This window comes from Medicago truncatula, chromosome 1, assembly GCF_003473485.1.
Source record: "Medicago truncatula cultivar Jemalong A17 chromosome 1, MtrunA17r5.0-ANR, whole genome shotgun sequence".
NCBI lineage: Eukaryota > Viridiplantae > Streptophyta > Magnoliopsida > Fabales > Fabaceae > Medicago > Medicago truncatula.
The window spans coordinates 43,425,762-43,450,006 of NC_053042.1; the positions used below are offsets into that span (position 1 = coordinate 43,425,762).

Below are 24,245 nucleotides of genomic sequence, written 5' to 3' on the forward strand. Positions count from 1 at the left end.
AAACAATGAAGGTTTTTTGTGATAAACCAAAACAAAATTGGGTTTAGGATACTATTTATTGAATAAAAGGGGTAAGAAATTAGTTTTCTACATTTGAGACGGGTTTGAGTATGAGTTCAGGTGGGTACATGTATCTCTATTACCAGTTTTGTACCTATGTTTTGAAATTGAAAGAAAATCGAAACACATACCTAAATCTAGTCAAAACAGAGAAAAATTTATCAAAACGGATTTGGTTCAGACAGGTATCCCGCGGATATAATTTTAGTGTTCGCTCTAATCGAGTGAGGACAAAACACGCTGAGAAGACTCGTTTTGGTTTGTAGGATCAGTCGGCAATGCTTAAAGTAGTTTGGGATGTTACAAATCGTATCAGCGCAAACTTCTCACAGTACGGTGTGGCCGGGGACGAACCAAACGGAAGCAGATGGGTATGTAACACCCAAGGCAGACACGAGCGGGAGTGGTCGCCGGTGCACCGTTAAGAAAGTACAGTATTATCTTCATTTTGTATAATTTTGACTAATTAAAATAACATTTTAATTATTTAAAATTATATTTTTATTATGATATGCTTGACAGCAATTTAATCCGCCATCCTTAAAAAGAAAAACAATTTGATCCTCCATGATTAATTAAACAATTAAGACTAATAGTGCACTCTTTGCACGTCGTCTCTTGTTTGGTAGTTCTTTGAATTGGAAGCAACGTTGACTTGTCAAAAGGCACGTGCTGCTTAAAAAATGTTCAAGTTGCTTCAACCATCTATGGGCCATGATTACAAAGATTCTCAAGCTATTTAGGTCTGTTTGGTTAACCTTAAAAAAGAGCTTTTAGCTTATAGCTTATAAGTTTGTTTGACAAAAAAAATTCTGTTTGGTAACACTTTTTCACCATGAGCTTATAACTTATTTAACGAGTTTATAAGCTATTTTTCAGAAGCTATTCCAAGTAGCGTTTGAGTTTATACCTTATAGCTTCTCACTTTTTCTTCCAATTTTACCCTTTTTTTTTTTGAAAAAATATATACCTTCGTTTTTTTTTTACGAAACAAAATACTATTATTCTATTAGTGTTACTTTTTTTTTTTTTTAGGTAAGTGTTATTTTCTTTATCCTCTGTTATTAGTATTACTCTATTAGTGCTATCTTTTTTTTTGTTTTTGAGGTAAATGTTATTTTTTTTATAAAGTGGAAACACTTAAATGATAATAAATATAAGATAAAATTTTAGTGAATAAAATTTAATTTAATTTATAATACATAGGATATATTAAATTAATAAATTTAAAGTATTTTTTTAAAGAAAAATTAGTTTACAAAATTACAAATACTTAAATTAATGATATAATTTTTATTATGAATTAAAAATACTTTTTATGTCATTTTACATTTATCAGCTAGTTGAACCACTATTTTTACTAAACACTTCAGTTAGCTTATCTGCTAAAAGCTATCAGCTATCCGCTATTTTTATCAAACAAGCCATAATGAAATGAAACATATTTGTTAAATTTTTGGGACACCTTAATGAATTCTTTGCCTTCAAAATCTAAATTTAAAATCCTAATCATGACTTTAGCTTATCTATTGAGCAACCAAATCAATCTAATTAATTTAGAGGATGATGGATAAGTTAAGAGATTAAAAGAAGTTAATGAGTTAAAATTATAATTCAAATTCTATAACAAGAGAAAAGATACAAACATAACTAATAACGTATTAACATTTGATATAAAGTCAAAATATGTGCGGCACGGGTGGCAAAATGCGGAACCAAATACATTATAAGTGTTTTTGATATATTTTTTCTCAAAAAAAAAAGTGTTTTTGATATATTTGACTACTTACGAAGAAAACAAAATTAATTTTAAAAGTGTAGAAGTGATTTTGATATATTTGACTACTCATGAATAAAAAATAATTTGAAGTTGAGGTTTATAGCTTTAGATTTTAGAATTGTTTTTTACAATAAAATTTATAATTCAACATACTTTTACATAAATGTATTTATATATATATCATTTTATCTTGAACTCACTTTTAAATTTAATTAGACGTCAAAACAGGCAAGGGTAGACGTCAAAAAAAAAAAAACTTAATTAATTTTACAGAGTCAATTCATTCTAAATCAACTTTGTCATCGCAAAATCAAACACAATGTACACTATTGGCTTTCACTAAGGATGATAAAAAAATCCGCATCTGCGAATAACTTTTTTTTGAACAATCAAAAATGAATTATAATAACAATGCTAAATGATATCAAAAGCACAAGATGTGCCAAGATACCACCGCACACACCAGTTTACAACAAAAGCAAAGGGTCTATCCAATGCCTAAACACGACATAGGACTAGACCACCACAAATGATCACCAAAAATAAAACAAGCCTTTTTGGCTTTCAACCACCACAAAGAATAAAACTTAACTTTATCTAATAACTGATCTAGAGATGATTCCTTTTGCTTAAACAGTCTAGCATTTCTTTCATTCCATATAGTCCAAACGGTCAAAAGCCAAAGAAGCTGAAGAAAAGACCGTCTTGATCTCACACTACCTGTATAGTGGATAAATTGAACAAAATGATCAGAGATTTGTTGACTATCAACACCATCACAACCAATCCAAAACCGCACCAGAGACCACAACTCCCTAAAGCAAGGACACGAGAGAAACAAATGACGAGCATCCTCCACCTGGCCACACCCCAAAATACACAAAGAATCGGTATATCTATAATTATTCAATTGATACATATCTATCTGTATATCATATTTATCAAACATGATACACAAATGTCATACTATCTACTTCATCAATATCTATTTACATCCTTATCCTTATTTTTAACATTTGAAAACGTGTATATATTTTTCTTTCCAAATCAAACCCCATGAGGCATGAAAGTGTTGGTATAAAGCACAGATATACTTATCACGCATACCGCGCGTCATATGCCTGAACCTGCTTGTCTCGCATACCCCGTGTCACAAATACCTTTTTTTTTTAAATTTTTTTTTTTCCCAAAATAAACACCTTTTGTGAACAATAACTAGTTAAATGCACCAGTTTTTTTTTTTTCTTCTTTTGGATTTAAGGGTTGAAAAAAAAAAAAAAAAAGGTTGAACTATATTTAATTTAGTAATAAGAAAAATATCAATAATATATTGATTTTTCTTGGGATAGTGCATGGAAAAAGAAAAATCTCTATTAAGTCGTATATTTTTATCTTGGTCCCTTTATTTTAGAATCTCAGCTTCGCCTTTAGTCAGGCTAAATATTTTTTGTGGTTATTTCGGTTCAAACTTATGCCTACCTTTTGTTTATGAGTATTTAGGTGATGTTTGTCCATATGTAAATATAAAGATATTTAAGGAATAGACCCTTCCATTAATTGCATGGAGGAATATAAGAGGCTAACTCATGCCAAACTTATGCAAATTGTCAAAATCAATAAATGACTCCTACGGTCTCACTCTCATGTCAATGGTGTCATGTTCCTTGAATTATATATTTTTTTCTTCTCAATCAAACGGCAAAGGTGGAATTAATGTTTAACCATTTGCCCATAGTTAGAGTTCAGTTTCAAGAGCCAGGGACATGCATCTCCACACAAATTTTTTCCAGACATCTAAGAAAAGTTTAGCCGTGATGGTTGGAATCAACTATTAGGTCCAACAGAAGTTTGACTTCCACAAATTTAACTAAAGAAACAATTTAAGGTAGAGATTTTCAAAATTCCTCTTTAGTTATCTGTTGGAACATTGGTGTGAAGATGGAAGGAAATTGAAATGTTGAAAGATTAAAGATCAAGTTATTAAACTTTGATATAGTATTGTGTAATTGAAAAAATAGAGTGTGGAGGTCCCACATAAAATAGAACAAACATTAATATGTTTAAATAGTGATATTTAATTTTAAATACCTGATAATGATAAAAATAATAATAATTATTATTCTTTATTCATGAATATCACTTCCCACAATTTTAAGTTATGTTTGTTGTGATAAGATTGAGAATCTTGAAGGTGAGAAAAACACAAGAAGGGGGGGTTGAATTGTGTTTTCTTTTTCTCTCAAAAAAATACTTCTTCTGATAGTACTTCAGAAGCAGTTTGAAAATGCTTTTGATGTAATGACCATAATCAAATATGCAGCGGAAAAGATCAAAGCAGAGAAAAGAAGAATAAGACACAACCAGTTATCCTGGTTCATTCCATAAAACGGAAGTAGTCCAGTCCCCCTTGCACTTCCAAGGAGATTTCACTATAATCACAAAGATTACAAATGCTCAATACTCTCTAAGTATGAGACTTCTCAAAATGCTCAAGCACACAGGCAAGAGTCTTCCAATGCTCAAGCACTAAGCAAGAGTCTTTTAATGCTCAAGCACGCAGGCAAGAGTCTTATGATCAAACAAAAATACCATGAAATAAGTTTGATTTGAACACTTGATATACTATCAGTGGTGTTCACAATACAATACGATACAGACTCTAGACTTTTGAATTTCTAAGATATATCAAATTAGTGCAGAAATTCAGTGTGCTTTGTAGAATCAAATTGACAGAGTTTTGGCGCTTTTTAACTTGTGTATCTCTATCTACATTCTTCAAGTCTTCACTCCTTTATATAGAGGCGTGAAAGAGACGTTGAGATGATTAGCACGTCTAAAGAGTCGTTGAGTTCCTTTGATCATCCACCAGTAATCCTTTGCCTGATTTGAGTGTAGTCCTTTGAAGAATTAGCTTCAAATTCATTCCCATCTTGAAGGAACATTTCTGCAGGCATGGCTGTTTTTCTTGTCTTGTAGCGTGGACAAAAACAGAGTAGTGGAGGTAGTGGTTGTACACTTGTACTTTGTCAACTCTGTTAACGAAGGACAAGTACTTAGTGTTCTCCAAATGACCGTTGATGTCTCCCTTTCAATTCTTCGTTCTTCTTAGACAAGGTTGAAATGTTAAACAGCTACTTTGAATCTTCAGTTTAAACTTATGGATCAATTGTAGCTTCTGGTGATAATTTCGCTTCTGATGAAAACCTTGCTTCTGATGACCTTCTGCTTCCGATGACGTCATCACTTCAGAGGCACTTCAGCTTCAGAAGCACTTTAGCTTCAGACGCAGTTTTCTTCAGATGCTTCGAATTCCTTTGCTCTCCATTGTTCTTCCAAGACCTATTGAAATTACTTGACTTGCTTTTGGTCCTGTACACTTGAACAATTATTAGCAATAACCAATTGAAAATTTTTAATACCTTGTTATCATCAAAACTCATTAAGGTTCATTGTGAAACACATTTTGTTCCAACAAATCTAACTGAATTTTCTATATTTTCTTCATTAGTTAGTTTCATCTAATCTTGTTGATTTGTTTCTTTTTGAATTTATCCGATTAGTTTGTTACTTGAGCTGATATGCGGGTTGCTTAATTTTTAAGTTTACTTAATTCTTATGTTTCTCCAAATTAGTTACAAACTCTCCCTGTAAAAGGAGAGCTCACCTAGTTCAAAAAACACACTAAATAGTTTCATTGAGTTGTCAGGAACTATTTCTCTCTTCTCCATTCCTTAACTTGTGTTGACGAGTCTTTCTTCTCTTCATCTCCTTTTTTCTGTCCCTTCGGAATTAAGAGTGTTCTTAAGACCATAGTCCCTTTCCGGTTTAATTCCATTATGAATTAAGAAATTAAAAATGGTCTTAAAAACACAGTCCCTTCGATAATATATGTCCCATCGGAATAAAGAATACTTTTAAGATCATAGTCCCTATTTGGAATGACAATGTCCCGTCGAAATTAAGAATGGTCTTAACGGTATATAAATATTATTTTATATTTTTCTAATTGAGGAGAAATGGTGGTGTCACCATATTTGAGTGGTCGTAGTACCATATTGATAGTTTGGAGAACTTAAAGTTAGAATGGTGTTAACACCATATTTGAGTGGTCTCAGCACCATAACAGAGTGGTAACAATACCATATTAAAGTGGTTTTAGTATTAAAGATTGGTCTCAGTACCATATTTGGAGGTGTAATTCTCGAACGGTTTTCTACACTGCAGTAGTTAATCGAACAATTGTAGATGAGCTTGCTTTATCCTGGAGTAGGCGTGGTAGATAGTCTGTCTTGCACAATTTTGGACAGTGCCACGAAACGTCTTAAAGAGAGCGACCTGATCGTGACTTAACCTAGTAACAATTTCGGTGGATAATATAATTTGGAAATCCAAATACAACTATTTGGAAATCCAAAAACAACATCATCAGATTGGTTAAAGTACTGTTGAGTTCACTGATTAGTCTTCATCAATGAATGAACTGAAAATACAATGTAAAGAAGTGGTAACTCATGCATAATATTTTAGAGTGTGTTTGGATCGAGTAATTAGAAATTTTAAAAAAATGAGAATTTTAATAAATTCAAATTATTCAATTGAATTGTCTTTAATTTTAAATATTTTTGTTTAGATGGAGTAATAAATAGTTTCATTGTTATTATTTTTGGGCTACTTTTGTAAATTTTGAATTTTTTGGTCAATCTTGAAAGTTGAAAAATATGGGTCAATTTGAAAATTTTGAGGGGTCACTTTGTAATTTTTAAACATAATAGGGTTCGATTTATAATTTTTTGAAAATTTATTGGGGGTCAATTTGAACATTTTGAACAATACAAGGACTGAAATGCAAAATTTGAAGAATTTGTTAGAAGAAATTTGAAAGTTCTACCTTTCTGGTGTCATTTAAAATTTTCTTAATTTAACCAGGACAAAATACTTCATAAATTTTTATCATTTTAAGAAATGTCTAAATTATTATCCAAACAATGGAATTTACTTAATATGATTTCAATTCTTTCAAAAAATTACGTTACCTCAAGATAATCCCCCATCCAAACACATTCTTAAATTTATAAAGATGTGGTCTCTCACTCTATCTCTCTTGTTGGTCTAGCTCATTGGTTTGTTGTTGCTCATGACCAAGGGCCGACCTGAACTAGGCCCACTGTGGCAAGTGCCACACCAGTCAAGGCCCAATTATATATATTTTTTTAAATTCTTTTTAGCTAAATATTATATCATATAAGTTAAATTTTGTAATTTAATTATATGCGTATGTTGTTATGTAGTGGCAAGGGCTCGTCCCTTTCACCAATGGAACTTGGGTTTATAAGTTAAATTTTGTAATTTAATTATATGTGTATGGTGTTTTGTAATTTAATTCCTGCAGTGCCCAATTTTTGCTTTTTAACATTTAATTTAACTAATAATACCATAAAAAAATGCAAAAAGCAAGTGTTGAACTAGAGTACCTAAAGTAAAATCATTTCATATGTACCACTAATCTATACAATTGTTTTATTAATAATATTGTGATAAATAATATATAAGACAACCTGCAAAAAAAATTGTGCCACACTGGTTTTGTGAGGCCAGGTTCGCCCCTGCTCATGACGCTCCCTTATCCTTCCAACAAGTGATACCATAGCACTGGTTTGTCTTGGTGGAGGAGCTTGAGTAAGATCCTGATATTGGATCATTGTATAAAGTATTTATGGCAGTGCAGGCAAGATATGTGTTTCATTGGTTGTCCCAGATAGAGATTGTTGGGTTCAAGTGTGAGTGATTACTCCCACATTGATTATGAATGTATTAAGTGTTGGTTGTAACAGCGACGAAAATATAAAATGTGGAAAACGCACAATTGAGAGAGAGATTGTTGGTTTCAAGTGTGAATGATTAGTTCCAAACTGTGAATTGACAAGGTGATTGATATATAAGAAAGGCGACTGATGTACTTAATGTCTTAAGATTTTAGGTAGAGATGTGATGTCTCACTCTGTATGGTCTTCGATTATTGGTTTGATGTTGCTCCAGATACTCCCTCAAATTCCCCAATAAAGCACTTAGGCCATGATTACGAAAATTAGGCAACTCACAAGGGAAGAAGAATCCCTACTCTGGCTAAAAGCACACAAAAATCCTTACATAATTCTCAAGCATCCACCTGAAAGGTATCCTTTTGATCCATCTAAAGGTCATTCAGGAATCATGCATCCCGTGAATCTTGTTTCGCTTGCACCGAAAAATAGTTTGAGCATGGAAGAACAAAGTGTTATTGTCACCAAGCTTCACCCATCGTGCTCTAGATTTGATAACATAAATAAACAAAATATCAGATTAACCCTTATAAATTGTAGTCAATATTTTAGAAAGGAAAGTTATAAAGAGACATTGTTTTATATATACAAGGGTCGTGTTTGGAACTCCGGGTTCCTCATTTATTAACTTTAAAAGTTGAATTTCTAACCATTAGACTATTTGACAAAAAAAAAAAAAAAAATTGTATAAAAACGTCCACGAAATAATCTACGAATCTACAATGTATACAAATAGCTATAGTCATTACAATAGTTTAAGTGGTGAGTTACATCTTGGTCTTTCATGTGATTGTAAAAGTGGGATACAAACTCTCTGATTGTTATGTTTCTCCTGTAACAGGTTTAAACGTTTGTAGAAGGTGAGTGATATTTGTATCCGAAACGTTTGTATTGGGTTTGAGTATCCCTTTGTATTCTCATTGAATTGAATAAATTTTGCTTATAAAAAATATCATGGCGATGTTAAAATAACATTTATTTTCATGTAGATAGAAATCAAAGACTCGGAAGATAGAAATGAAATAAGATGAGGACTCAGACTTAAAGGATTGCTTGCATATCGCGAATGATTGCCTTCAAAAAAAAAAAAAAATAGAGCAAACACCATAATGGTACTAATTGATCCAAATGAATAACTCAAACATATACTATTATTTTTAGCTACCGAAGAAAAGAAATCAAATGAATCTCACTTTAGAGACTAAACTCTCATAGTGTTTCTCAAAAGCAGAGAACTCGAAGCAGAAGAATAATGCATGTGAAGTATCTGAGAGGAGCATCACAAACCTAATCAGTTACACTCCTACTAACAGCCTATTTTAGCTTCTTGGGGAAATATTTCACATATAACTTCTATCATAGAAGTTCTATGGATCAGAAATGCTTCCTAGACCTGTAGTGGCAAGTTTACTGACAAGAGCTAGAGCGTTACTGGTTATATAATAGGCTTTGAGAACCCTATTTTGCAGCAATTGAATTTTCCTACCGTTTTCGCCTTGAAACCCATCAAGGCAAGTATCTTGATCTGTGAGTGCCGCACTTATCCATGTATTAAGGTCCCCCATCTGGGTACCAAATGTCCTTCTACTAAGCCTTCTGAGCACATTCAGTGATCTATGAAGCTCATCAAGGGCATCTGCAATAGTCTCGACACAATCTAATAGTGCAACTTTATTTCTTCCTCTTAAACGCCCGTGTCTAGTTAAGTTTGTGAGATATGCTTGGACATTCTTAACTTCACCGATTGTCACCGACACTCCAGCCCTTGCCCACTTGCTAGGGCCTCTTCCAGCACTGTAAGAGAACGGTGCTAGCGAGCGCATACAAAGGTTTTGATACCTAGTTACTTTGCAAGCTTCTCTAACATTGTTTCTCCCTTTTGCAAATACCAACTGGCTTGCAAGGTATGGAATAAAAATAAATGCAAGCAGTAAGGTAAGGTGTGATATTCTTCTGACCATTATGGTAAACGAACAAAGGAGAAGTTGAACTTGAAGCAAGATGAAACAAAGTAAGTTATGCTGCTAGTTTGGCACTTGACAGTACAAAAATAGGTTGGTAAAGTTAGGAATGACCTTGTAGAGTTCTTTATAGTAGAGTTAGATAACTGTATGACTATTATTTTTGAAAAAGGTGGGTTCCTTCATAGCGTCCTGTTGTTGTTGTTATGTCTCACATCACTGCACCTTTTCTGAGGTAGGTTGTTACAAAGGCAAGAGACTAGTGAGTTCAACTAAAAAAGGTATATGGATGGTGATATGAAACAGATGGGAAAAGTAAGTAACATGTGATTGGAAGGTGAGTTTCTCTTTAATCTTGGATAAAACAAGATCTCTATTTTTATAGTATTGTGAGTGCTTCTGTACAGCTCATTCGCATGAAAGATCATTTAATAGTGCAGTAATCAATTTCACCAATCTGCTAGCTTAAAAATCATAAAAACCTCAAATTATACTGATACACATTAAAGAGTGAATAATATAAAGGGTTTACTATAAAACTTCTCGTTCTATTTTTTGGTTTGTTGACAAGCAGTAATCAACAGCAGAAATATTTTTTTTTATAGAATATTGATTTGAGTTACCACATTATATTTTGTTTTGTTTGATGCTCAATGCACGGTACAAAAAAGCTCCGAATATAAAACAAGTGTTTGCATGGGTTGATGCTCAATGTTGATTGTCCCCTTTAGTAATCACAAGTGGGGTACTGGTTTTTAATTTTCTCCTATAATGGTCTTTAGCTATAGGTTGCTGTCATCATCCTATTTTATTTTAGCTGTCTTTTAGTGGTTCTTTACTGCTGGGTTTGGTATAGCTTTAATAGTTCCCAGAACTTCTCTTGTGCATTAATTGGTTTGATTTGTTGAGAGTGTATTTTGGTCTAAACCCCTTGAAGTTGGTGATATATTTGTACTGTGGGTCTTTCATCAAGCCGTTTAATTACTGGAATCTCTATATTTGACCCAAAACAAAGGTGACGGATGGATACTTTTTCCTTAAGTGATGTGATAAGATTAAGACATACTCTCCTAATATTTTGGGCAACTTCTTAATCTTTTGTCATATTTATAATTGGTTTTCTTTCATTCCATATTAGGAATTTCCATAAATAAATATGAAACAACTATTTTTATATTGTTCGATATCAAAGCCATCAATTATTTGAATGACCGTAATTTTACTCTAGTCCTTGCACGTATAAAACACGTAATTTTCAGCTACCAAAGAGATGGTACATTGCCACCAATTGTGTTTAACTAGTTAGTCAAAATGGCAATGAAAACAAAGTTGTAATAAGAATAAAAAGACAACGCTTAAGCAACCGAATCCAGCCTCTGATCTTAGCAGCACGTAAAATTTGTGTTGGTTTAAAATACAGCAGGTGTCTTTCATGCTTGCATCTTTTCTACAAAATAAAAAATGGGGATGCAAAATTAATTAGTATTTGCCTGACTTGAAAGCCAAAAATTAGACTCTATCGTGGATCACATATAAGCAACTGGTAACAAGGTTTAATCAGTTAATGGTATTAAAAATAGAGTGGATATTCGGATCATCAATAGTATGCAGCATGACTTCCTTCTAATTATGTCGTATTCTGCAAATCAACTGCGTTTGGCATATTTTTTTCCCGACAGCAATTTCAATCTGGCAAGGGCAACTGACCTATTGTTTCACACTTCACACTATTTTGTACAAGTGATAAACTATGAAATGCTACAGTCTTGAGTGAACACGTCATCTTATGTTTGTTCTTCACAGAAATAAAGAGCTGTCATGCAAAACTTCACAGCAGAAAAACATGGATTACAAACTCTTCACTAACTGCGATAGCAACATTTTCTCTCTTTTATGCAAATTATCGGCAACCAAACAAGCACCAAATGGTTAGTCGGTAGGCAGGTTATAGTATATGCAGTTTGTAGAGCTTGGGCTTGTGATTGTTTGGCTTCTAGCAGTTCCTCATTAGATTGTAGGTTAGTGTTTCACAACAAAACTAGGTACTGTTTATAACCTAAGTTTTTTTTAGCAATAGCAAACTTCATTTCAATAATGATACAAGTTAAATGAAATGAAATCAAGAATACTCCTAAACAAGTGGAGCCTAGCTAAAGAAGTGTGCTCTTACACAAGAGTAAGACCAACTACATTGACTTGTCTCCGAATAAACTCCACTCTATAGTTGGGTGATGCAAACAGTAAATTCTTACACTGATGAACAACGGAACCAGACTCTATTTCCCCTATATCTTTTTATCATATTATAACCTAAGCAATGTTGATAATTATATAGCAAAAGCATAATTCTTTAGCATATATAACTCTCAAAATTGAACACTGGTACAGTGGTACTTTGTGTCTGAACCTGAACTCAGCTGCCAGCGACACATATGCACCATGGTTTATTGATTGTTTCGAAAAATCAATTGAGTATGCTGATCATTATAATGACAGCTATACATTGTTATCAATTGCATTTTCAAATTTTATCTTAAACAATATATCAGGGAGTCAGGGTGGTCAACAATTATGTTTTATCATCATAACCGCACCTCAAAGCTCAAGCCACCCCGGAGGAGAGGAAGTGTAGACAAACCCTTAAATTTGAAAGATTTAAATATCCCTACAATTTTAACCCACTTGAGTTTTAGTACTTCTAGACTTACTGTTTATGCTGTTATTGATTAGCTAAATGTATGAATGTATATATCTGCTCCCATTTCAGTTTTGGCTCTTCATAGTAAAAGGACAAATCCTCATGTTTTTACGCATTAGGGTTTAATCCTTGCAAGTTGTAAATAACCATTATGCACGATAAGTTGGTGCTCACGATAAAACTATAACGACTTGTGTCTCTAGACTCTAAGCGTGTGGGGAACAAAACCCAAATGAATATAAAATGTAGGGATTTCAGTTGAAACAAGCTACCAGAAAGGTGCAGTACATCACGAAATCATACAACACATTGAAAGGTACACCAATACTACCACAAAAAGAAACCTAAGGAGAAATTTCAAGTCCCAAGCACTAGAAAAATTACTTATCGCTCCTAAACAAAAATAAACAATCTAGAAGAGAAAACATTCTGTTCTAACCTCTTCACTTCTATCTTTATCCTGACTTACGAATAATTTCTTCTGATGGGATTTCAAGGGTTGCACCAGCATGCTCTTTTTCAGGCTTCACTACTGCAACAAAAAGTATACAAAAGTAATGAGAAAGATTCAGAACTAGTTTGGATCAATTTTCATGAACACTTCTAAAAAGTTAAAAAAATGATTATAATATTCGAATTAACAGCTTCTCTTATATATTGAAATCAAATTTTGCACCTAAATTTTTTCAGACACTCTTATTAAACTTCTCCATAAACACTTATGAACTTATAATAGCCTTTTTGACTAGCAACAAAGAGCTGGTTTTGATAAACTTCTCAACAAGCACTTAAGGAGAAAGAACTACTAAAAAACCTTGTAATAATAATGCGTTTTCTAAACAACAATTTACCATATCTGTTAAAATTAGTGTCCTTGTCTTATTTTCTTCAGAAACTCTCTCAAACTTCTCTGTAAACACTAGTTTTTGTGTAAGTCAAAAACTATATAATAGTTCAATTAAGAAGCTCTTCTAACTGTGAAGCACAGAAGCCTGAGATTAGGTGTGTCCTCGTATTCGACACGCGTCACTGTCAGACACCCGTACGAAGCTCGTACGATGCGTCTCGACAACTCAGGCAAGTGTCCCAAAATAAACTTTTCTCTGCTTCAGCACACCTTGGACACTCTTTGGATACTCCTTGGACACCTCTCAAAGATATTTACTAGAGTCAAAGATGTGTCGAAGTAATGATGATCAATGAGTAAAAGACACTAATGTTGATTACATCATTTCTAGCTTTTTGGTAGTATATGGATGGATGAAGGTAAAAGACTATAATATCTTGTTATACCAAAAAAAAGTTTTACTGAAAATATGAAATAAATTGCTCAATTGAGATGTGCAGATATGTGGTGTCCTATATTTTTTACATTAATAGTGTCGTCGCATCCATGTCGTGTCAAATGTCCATAGTCTAGTAAGATAAAAGCTTATCCAAATTGGACCTTAGAGCCAATTTGGATGAACTTCTCATCAAGTAATTATAGAAAGGGAAACATAAATTTGAATGAAAACCACTTCTAGTTCCTGAGAAAAATTGTGAGACCCAACTTATAAAATGAAATAAATGTTTTTAAATTGTAGCTTCCCATATAAGTTGAAACTAAGTTTCTATATCTCAATTATTTAACTTCTCCATAAACATATACACAAGTTGATAAGACTTTTACAAGTGAAAAACCATGAACTAATTTTAAGCCATATTTGGATAAAGTACTTAATTTGCAGACTATAAAACAAGGGCTTATCAATTTATTTTGTTAAATGGCAAATATTAGTAGATTAATTGTGATGTTAGTATTTTTATGCGTGCCAAGACTTGAACCCTAGACCTTTGACACATCAACTCCTTTAATCCCTTAACTCAAATCAGTTGAGCTACCCAACCACCCCCACCCCTCATCCCAATAAAGGGTTTATCATTGATAAGCCCTAATGTATAAACTGAATAGCTATTTTTATAATAAAAGTTAAAAGAAAACAAATTGTTTTTGTATAAGCTATAAGATGGTTTTATAAGCTATCTTGGAGAGCTTATAAAAATAAGTTGAAACAGCTTACCAACATGTCATAAACTGTTTTCATAATCCAATTTAAACACTCCCTTAGTTAAGAAGGACTCATAAGCTAAAAGGTAATCAAAACTGATCCAAACAACAATGTTTACCGACACTTCAAAACAACAAAAAATAGAAAGAAAAAGCCAAAATAACGAGTACATAGAACTATAAGCATGCTGTAATTTCAAAATCCAAGTGAAGCAAATAATCGAACAGGTGGAGTGCTCAACGAGAGAGATAGAGAGTACCGTAACTGCCGGCGTCATTATTGAGTGGTGCCTGAACGAGCATGGTAGAGACGAACTCAGCGGCCTCATTGGCCTGTGCAAGAAGCTTCTGGATTTCCGCTTCGGAGGTGACATTTCGGCTTTCTTCGAACTGCTTACGCACCTCAGCCGCAGATCCCTTCAGCATATGATGATCGCCGACGAATGATTTCCGAGTGGCTTTCAACACCGCCCTGTACGCGCTCAGAACTTGTCCTTTCGTCATCTCTCCGATGATCTCTTTTTCTTACTCCTTTCGTTTCCTTCAGACTGGTAGTAGCCTAATGCAGTAATGCTCCTCCTACACGTCGTCGTATTTGTTTCATTCAACTATAGAAAATTTTGTCTAAAAAAAAAAAAAAACTGAGAGTAAATAGAAAGAAAAAACAAAGTTGTCCTATAAGTTCTAACTCAACTATAGAAAGTATCAAAATTGTTAGATCAGATGTCATGCTCGGGCCTCAAACCCTAAAACCTTCACTTTGTGTGTCAATATGTGTGAATTTATGATCGCTTTGTCATTTCGCCGTTTAATATTCATGTCTAAAACTTTTAGAATAAATAGAAAGAAAAAAAATAAAAATTGTAATTTTTTGCAAATACCCCTCTCAATTTAGAGAAAATGCAAAAAATCTTCTAAAATTGTTAAACATTAGACAATTTGTTTTCTTCCTCAGTTTTTTTCATTAACATGATGGGGTAGTTGACTGTTTACATGACATTGTCATATCATCTAACAAATAATGTCCCATCATAATGAAGTATTTGCAAATTAAAAAATTGAAAAAAAAAAGTTTTAATTTTTTTAACAATAACATTATGAGCAAATACCCTCGAAATTGATAATAATCAGAAAATTGATATGTTCTTCATATTTTTCGTATCATTACTTCATGGGATGGTAAAGATCATTTGAAACAAATACTAACTTTCTCAAACTCTCTGTCTCGTATATAATTATCTCTAGCACAAACTTCAGATGCTATAACACTAAGACTATCACTTTTCCCACCCTGTTGCCTTCTCACGCGCCCTACAAAATTCCATAAATACCCCTGAGCCGGATTACGTAATCCGGACCAGATTGTTAGTGTTTCCATAATATATAATCTGGACAAATACGATATGAATATTTTGTGTCTTTCGTTGATGTCAAAGGTCTCTGTTGACCGTTATACGACCCCCGCATAAGCTGCAATGCAATTGCAGGGGTCGTATGAGCGGTCAACAATGACCATGACACCACTAACACTCCTAAAATCTACCTAAAAAACTAATTTTTTTTGAAGAAAATGTAAGAAAGGAGGGTGAAGAAGAATGAAGGAAAATGTTGAAGATCCAAGCCTTTTTATAGCCTAAAACAAGTCATAGGTAATTTGGAAGTCAAGGAAAACGTGTTTTTCATTCAAAACCGTCCAAAAAACGTATTAAAACTCCACTAACCGGCATAACCTTTGGTGAAACGTCACCGGCCAAAATGTTACTGAGGGTTTCCGGATTTTATAATCCGGAATGCATGAAGCTATTCCGGATTTTAAAGTCCGAACTGCATCAGACCCTTTTGTTTGGATCGTTTTCGTTGCAAATGCCTTGAAAAAAATAGAACAAAGGTACATAACATAAATTGAAGCAACATGAGAAAAATAAACAGTTAAAAAAAACCATAATAACAGAAATGATGAATTTTTTGAGAAGGTGTTTTCAAGAGGATTTCTTTGAGTTATATCCTGCTGCCTTGCCAAATGATATATTCATCTGGCAAGCAGCAAAATTTAACTCATAGTAACCTCTTGATATTTTTGAGTTATCTCTGTATCAAGGAGGCATCAAGGAGTATCTATATATTTTTGACAACATGCTGATGATCTTAATCATGCTGTTATATCGAGATCTATATACTTAAAATAGCATGAGAAAGATCCTCAACACAATGACAAAAATTTGGTCTGGTCTCTTTGGTGTGGTTGTTTGTATTTTTGACAACATGCTGAGGATCTTCATCATGCAGTCAAATAGAGAGCTAACTCATCTATTTGCGACCGCATGAGAAAGATCCTGAGCTTAATGACAAAAAATTGCATGGTTTTCTTTGGTGTGTTTGTGTGTTTTGATGGTATTGAAGCTGAAAATCGGAGAGGATGTATTTATAGAGGTCATTGGATGTTGTGGGCCACATAAACTCCTGGTGCAATGTGGTCCATACAAAAGAATCATATGCTGAGGTATTCCGGATTTCGTTTTCCAGAACACACTTACGCCATAGGTCAATTCGGATTTCGTAATTCGAAAAGTATATCTTTGGTTATTTTATCGATTAAATGAACATATTTGACGTAAATTAAAACATAATGAAAGTTTAAATAATATATATTATTAAAAACATAATGCAACAACTTAATTCAACAACACATAACGAACACGCGATTAAAACAACATAAAACACGTGATTAATTAAAACATAGCACATTTTCACGGATCATCTAAACTAACTTCTTCCTCCCCTGGTCCCTCCAGCAGAGCCCGAATCTCTTCGTAGTTCCTGGTCCAGTGCAAAATTTTCAGAATTTGTTCAACAGATCTAACCAACGAAGCGTCCAACTCTATTGGTCCTTTTGTACTGTGCTGACCAAAGACAGATAACATGGTTCGCACGTCGTCATCGTTCTTGAGTTTCATCCGGCTGAAGCGAAGAGATCCGGTTGAGTCGGACAACGGACATCGATATTCAACTCCGACCACCCTCCTCGTGTCTCTGTGGTTGAGTTGACGGTTGATTTGATCCAGCTCATCCTTCAGCTCGGAGAGGGTGACATTGTCTCAAATCCTAAACAAACGGGGTGGTGTTCCACCGTTGTAGTAGACTGCCGCTAGCTTGGTGTTCATATCAAAGCCAGGGAATTCCATGTTTTTTTGTTCGATGTAGTTTACTTGTAATGAAAACAGTGACCCATATTTATAGAGGTATGTGGGCGTTGTGGACCACAAAAAATTGTCGGTGCAATGTGGGACACACAAAAGAATCCAATGCTGAATAAATCCGGATTCTAAAATCCGAACCAACCCTCACCATACTCAAAGTTCCAAGTTTCCCTCTGTTCACCCAGTGTCGTATGTTTCCGGAATATGAAATCTGGAATATATGCGTATTCCGGATTACACCAGAAGCTTTTGGCCGGTGGTCTGCACCACAAAGAAAACGTTTTTCAAAACGTTTGGGTGGTGGTCAAGTTGAAAAACACATTTTTACACGTTTTTGACTGCATTAATGCCTTTCCCACCCTTTTTTTACCATCACTCCCTTATAAATAGCCTTAATTTTTTCAAAAATATTCACACCCTCTTCTCCTCTTCTACAACGATGTGTCTCCATCATTGGCCTTTCATAGAAAAAGGCCTCTTTGGAAATCCAAGGGGTCATATGATCGGTCAATCTGGGTGTGAGGCTGGTTTGCCTAGGTGTCATGTTGACCATCATGGTCTCTTGTTCCCTAGAGGCCTCTGTGCCTCCTATGTCTCCCCACCAACACCAAAGCTACTGGTATGTCCCATCAGACAACATTGGTTTCTTCTTCCCCACCATCTTCTTTCCTCCCCCCAAGTTAAGAGTAGAAATAGATTTAGGATCTTATGTAATAAGCTTAAAAAGCTTGAAAATTATTGTAATGTATTGTTCATATATTAATAAAATGAGTTGTTTTTATGTTTGTGTCCTTTTATTTTTGTTTTTTATTTTATTTGCATTTTATTTTACGAATTTTGAAGATTAAAATTGCAAAAGTTCTGGTAAAATATTATTCCGGATTTTTAAATCCGAAAACATCTGCAAAATTCTAACAATGCAATCCAGACCAGGGATAAAATTGAAAAAAAATAGGGCGCGTGAGGAAACGCGGGAAAAATAATAGTCTAACACTAATAGATGCTTGAGAACATACGATTCACTAGTGTGTGTATATTTGAAAAAAAAATAGCAAGGTCCGTGTTTTTTTTTTTTTTGGGTTGATTCTATGTATATCTTATCAAATATATTGGTCAAATGTTGATATTTGAAGTCCATGTGAAGTTGAAAATTGCAATTTTTCATGTTCTTTTTATGTTTGAAGGGAATGTTCAATCAATTATCCTTTTTTTTTTAATAATAATGTTCAATCAACTTCTTCAAAAAAAAATAATGTTCAATCAATTATCAAGCAGGAAATAGCTGAAAACATATGACGTACGAACCATAATCTAAACTTGAGTATTGAGAGTTTTTTTGCTCATAACACCTTGGCTAATTTGATTATTACTTACAAATCTTTTCTTTGAAATTTGTCCGACTGAGATTAAAAGTTCCGGAACATACATGTAACACATCTCAAACAACTGAGAAAAGCTCAATATTTTTAGTCATCATTCCTTGTTCCTCACATGTCATTATCTCAAGTACATCATTTCAATAGTTGGATCAGAATATGTTTAAGAATATGAATGATCCCAAACCTATATCATACTAATATATACTCCGGATATTGATTTGGCAAATGGGTCAGGACCAGATGATACTCTAAAAGCCACACAGTTCATGCACAAAATAAACCAGTCCCAGACTCCTTTTTTCAAGGAAAGACAGAATTTTGTGCAATCATCACCTTAATGCATCAATCATTCTACAATCATTCTTTCTACGACGGCATCTATGATGAGATTTTTGATCTAGCAAGGTGTTCTCCCCAACCATCTCCATTTTGGAATCTACAGCTGGTACAATGAAGGTTCAAGTTAGGCTTTGCAAAATGGCAATTACAATACTAGATTTTATATGCAACAAATGCCTTAGTAAATAATGACTTGAAGATGTTATTGTAGAAAATCTCAACTATAATCAGACATGACAATTAAAATATAGAACCTTTAAACTCATTCACTCTTGTGTACTCTTGCAACAGAGGATCACAAACGTTTATCAGGGAAACATAAAGCTTCTAATAGTAATAACAGCAAATCATATTTAATCAAAATTCCATTTAAACACTCATGGCATGCTTAGATCAATACAAGAAGAATAATCATATCTTATAACACTAGATGGAGTCGGTTTACATAAATTACTTATGGGCCCATCAATTCCTAGCATGTACAAGTTCAAATACAGACATTCTCAAGGTGCGGAAGATTCAACAAGTTGTTCCCATACACGTCAAAACTACCGGAGATGAGATTCTACAATTTTTTCTACCTGAGATGAGACTACTATTTTTTTCTACATTGGAAGCTAGTCTAACCATTTTTTTTGCTCCTTATTATTGTGTTCTCAATCCTATCTCATCTTGTGTGACCATTCATTCATCTTGACATTCTAATCTTCGCAAAGCTGAGTTACACGCTTTAGATAGTGACATCCAAAATCTCTTAAGAAAGTTAGTTTGCAAACGAGAGAGCAATGTGTCACCAGGCACAAATATAAATTGCAAAAATACAATATATATTGTATTGTAATATGTTTCTGTTATTTCTGGCGATTAATTCATCATCTTCAGAACATTCCATTTCCTCACCTCAAAAGTTAGTATATAAACAGTAATGCCATTTGCAAATCTCCTCTGACACAAATATAACATCTAACTTCATATTATTAGGACTTCCAGAAAAAAACCTATCTCAATGATGCTCACTCACCACGTTATGGCCAATTCCTAACTCAAGCCAAAATGTACAAGTTTACAAAACTATCAACGTGATTGTGTTGTTTCATTCATCACTTGAGATTTTGCTAAGTATGTATGCCAGGATCTATCTATTTCAGCAATGTACTACTTCAAAAAATACGACTTCAGAAATTTCCACAAGTTTTTCTTAGCACACTCTCCAACCCTCTCACTTAGCATCTAGGAAGTGAGAATTAATATCAGTCAAAATTTACAAAGAAAAATTGGAGGCCTAACTAAATGGGACTGTTTGACCAAAATATGTTCTAGATTTCCACTCTCAGGCACTACACAGTTGAAGAATGGAGGAAGATTTGTTTTCCCAACAAGCTGTAACTTCAAACATAAAGATAATATTCAACAAGTTGGTACATAGATTAAATGATCCTTTTATCCACCAGTCAGAAGCTTCACCAAACTCCAAGGCACATGACATGATGGAATGCAAGCACTACCCTCCCAACAGCAGAACATATATTATTAAGTCTAAGTTCTAACAGAAAGCTAGTCCAATTATTCAACAAGTTGGTGCATAGATTAAATGATCCTTTTATGATCAACCAGTCAGAAGCTTCACCAACTCTAAAGCACATGGGATAAGTAATGAAAAGAGAATTTTATGGGAGGGAACTAAATGTTTCCCTCCTTTGGGGATTCAATACCCCCTCCCCCCCACCCACATAGTTAGCTTTCTACTCTAGGAGCTTAAATAATAACAACCAGTCTCACACATATTGATGTTGTTCCAGAAACTCAGCTTAGCTTAAAATGAAGTTGCATTACTGTTACAGCAATAGCAAAATAAAATATACTTCTAGGTTATTTTGTTTAGCTTCAAAAAAATATACCAAAAAGTTATTACAAACAAATAGCATATCGATATAAGAGAAGTAAATTCCCCTGCTGAATGTTTGAAAACTTCAACTTTATAACTGAGTAGAATCTAATTAAAATGATAGGATTTACAAATCCTACAAAGATGAAATATTATACCAAAAAGATGTGTAAATGAACTGAATTCTTGAAGTTAAAGTAATACAATTCAGTCCTTTCACCTTAAACATACTACTTCATTCCAAATCCACTAAGCAATAGCATGTAAGCAAAAGCCCCAAGTTGGTGATTACCCACACAGACAAGTTTGGATCGACTTATTTCGCTTATCTATTGGTATAGACACTTGTGGGACTATTTAGGAGAACTTAGGGAAACAGATAGATTATGGCATGACCCTAAGCTATTTTCAGCTTATTTTCATAAGCTATCCAAAATAGCATATAAAAACAACTTAACTTATAGTATATATAAGAATAGTTTAACTTTATTTTATCTTGTTACAGAAACAACTTATACGCAATATATAAGCTGATAAATACATACTATATGATAAGCTCTGTTTATCTAAACAGGACCCATATGCTGAATCACCCATAAGAGTAAACCTCGATAGACAAGAATGTTCATGCAAAAGAACTAAAGATAAGCAGAAAAAGATTAAACCTTTTGGGCAACCAACATCTAAAAATTCCCAAGAAACAAAATTTGATGACAAAAAAATTAAGATAAGCAGAAAAGATTAAAAAATTTCAGCAATCGACAGCAAAAAAATCTAAAGAAACAAAATTTAACAACAAAAATAAGAAATTTACCTCCAACAAGTTGATTACCCCAAAACAAAAGTCTATGATCATCCTCTTCCTCATCAAATTCATCACCATACCCAAATTCAGCATCTCCACGATAACCCGGTTCACTCCCATACCCAGATTCATTCCCATTCGCATCAGAACACCCATTCACCCCAAACCCAACACCCACATTCTCCTTTTCCTTCTCTTTCTCTCCACTTCCACCACAATCCCTCGAATTCTTCGCTTCACTCACATCAGAAGACCAATTCGCATCCCCATTGCCAAAAAGTTCCCCGCTTGAATCAGTCCCCATCGCCACCGGAAAATCGGAGCAAGTTCCGTAAGCAGCGGAAGCACCGACGGAGCAGCAACGTCTTGTGGCGCTGCGATCGCTACTTCGACCGGAAACAGATCTGGAACCGCGGCGGCGGCGTTTGCGAGCGATGAGACGGTAATTGGCGGGGGGATTGTTGTCGGTGAGGGTTAGTTTGGAGAGGTCAAGGGAAAAAGAAGTGGTGGTTCGGTCGGAGAGACAAGGTCGTTTGTTGATGTTGTTGTTGTTGTGGGAGTGGGAGCCATGATCGTGGATTTGGTGGAACGGTTTCCAGGTTCGTAGCTGTAATACGCATGTGTCGAGTGTGGGTTTGTGAGACATGGATTGAGTCATCAGAAGATGAACGAAGAAGATGGAAGAATTATATGTTTGTGTTGACTTGTTCTAAGGGTTGGATTGATGAATTGGGATACGAGAGAGAGGGAGATGATATTTTGTGTTTTCACTCACGAGATTCTTGACATAAAAATAGGTCCCGCCATAAGGCTCGTCACTACTCACACTTGTGTTTAACCCATCCAACCTATTGAGATTAATAGTTTTTTTTTATTTTATTTTATGGGATCGAAATGAGTTGAGCAAGATAGAATACAACAACAATTAATATTGACGTTAGAATTTGAGTAAAAGGTGAGATGTATCAAGTGGATAGTAATCATTTGTCTTGTATTGTGATGAACGATACTTTTATTGGCAACAAGAAGGAGTTGTTGGATAGTGACGAAGGAACCGTTAAAAGATAGTGCTCATTAATGTTTAATTTTGATGACCGTTACTTAGCCGTTGAGATGATTGAGAATGGTGAGGATTTAAGGTCGATCATGAGAGGTTATATTAGACGTTTGTATGTTTAAGCATCATTAAAGAAGGTTTTTGAGCCTTGGATTAGTCCCAAAACAGTTTTTATTTTTTTGACGGAAGGATCCAGGGGATTAATATCATTTAATGTGAAAATCTAGATCCTTGAAATATAAAGAGATGAGAGTTTTAGAATTTTAAAAAAAAAAATGGAGAATGATAGGTTAAAGATCGGAATTTAAAACTTACAAAACATGAGAGGATTTTTTTTTTTTAAAGTATATGTATATTTTTTTTTTTTGAAAGATTAAAGGATATGTATATAGCTACTAGCGTATAAGATAGATAAGTTTGATAAATTTTCTCTCTCACCAACCTATCACTTTTTACTATATCATAACATTTTTTATATCCTGCATCTTCTTAGCCTTTGAAATTAAAACTTACAACATATAATTATTTTTTTCTCAAAAAAACATTATTAGTTTCAAACAAATTATCAATTTAGCCATTTTTTATGAAAATCAATTTAGCATCATGTTCTCTCCAATTTAATTACTAAATTATATATGATTAAAATATGTAGTCTCAAAGATAAACCAATTTCAATCTATTCTCTTAAAAAACATCGATTTAGTATTTTTCTTTTACAGGGACTAACAATTTAGTCTTTTAACTATTAAGATTTTTTACCTTTCTTTTTGACATGTGCTACTAAGATGTTATGGACTAAATTGACGGATTTTCATATACTTTGAAGGTCATAGTGACGAATTTCATATATTTTAGAACTATATATTATTTTTATATAATTTAAGGACTAAATTAGAGAGTGATAGTTTAAGGATTCAATTGATAATTTATTAAAAAATCTCTCTCTCTCTCAATTAATTTTTTTTTAAATATACATTAAGAATATATTTTCATGTCATTTTATTATTTATCATTTAGTTCAACCTTGAATACCAATTTAAATTCAATAAAATAATTTATCCACTATCAATCAACTTATCCATAATAAAGCCGCAAGCATCTAGAAGTCCTAGCTCAACTGGCAAAAATGCCGATATTGTTAGGCCGGATGCCATGACCGGGGTTCGAACCCCGATACCTCCACTTGTGTGTGTGAGTTTATAATGGCTTTGCCAT

The 24,245-nt window shown here is 33.7% G+C and overlaps 3 protein-coding genes across 4 annotated transcripts; all 3 read right to left on the minus strand.

The window, feature by feature from the left end:
* Window positions 1-8,384: 8,384 nt before the first annotated feature.
* On the minus strand, window positions 8,385-9,865 carry LOC11420020 (pectinesterase inhibitor 6). Its single transcript, XM_003591478.4, has one exon. It carries the CDS (start codon window positions 9,618-9,620, stop codon window positions 9,027-9,029), a length of 594 nt encoding a protein of 197 aa, XP_003591526.3. The 5' UTR covers window positions 9,621-9,865; the 3' UTR covers window positions 8,385-9,026.
* Window positions 9,866-10,794: 929 nt separating this feature from the next.
* Window positions 10,795-14,969, minus strand: LOC11412473 (mitochondrial zinc maintenance protein 1, mitochondrial). 2 transcript variants are annotated; one of them, XM_003591479.3, is made up of 3 exons: window positions 14,629-14,969; window positions 12,758-12,850; window positions 10,795-11,062 (listed from the first exon to the last, which is right to left on the minus strand). In XM_003591479.3, the coding sequence occupies exons 1-2, from the start codon at window positions 14,870-14,872 to the stop codon at window positions 12,774-12,776; spliced, it is 321 nt and encodes a 106-aa protein (XP_003591527.1). In that variant the 5' UTR covers window positions 14,873-14,969; the 3' UTR covers window positions 10,795-11,062; window positions 12,758-12,773. The 2 variants fall into 2 exon arrangements, with proteins under 2 accessions (XP_003591527.1, XP_024639572.1); XM_024783804.2 differs by having other exon boundaries at window positions 10,795-11,067; window positions 14,629-14,968.
* A 3,935-nt stretch (window positions 14,970-18,904) lies between these two features.
* LOC11410211 (uncharacterized) lies at window positions 18,905-22,793 on the minus strand. The gene is made up of 2 exons (XM_003591482.3): window positions 21,983-22,793; window positions 18,905-19,386 (listed from the first exon to the last, which is right to left on the minus strand). Exons 1-2 carry the CDS (start codon window positions 22,629-22,631, stop codon window positions 19,274-19,276), a joined length of 762 nt encoding a protein of 253 aa, XP_003591530.2. The 5' UTR covers window positions 22,632-22,793; the 3' UTR covers window positions 18,905-19,273.
* Between the last annotated feature and the right edge of the window lie 1,452 nt (window positions 22,794-24,245).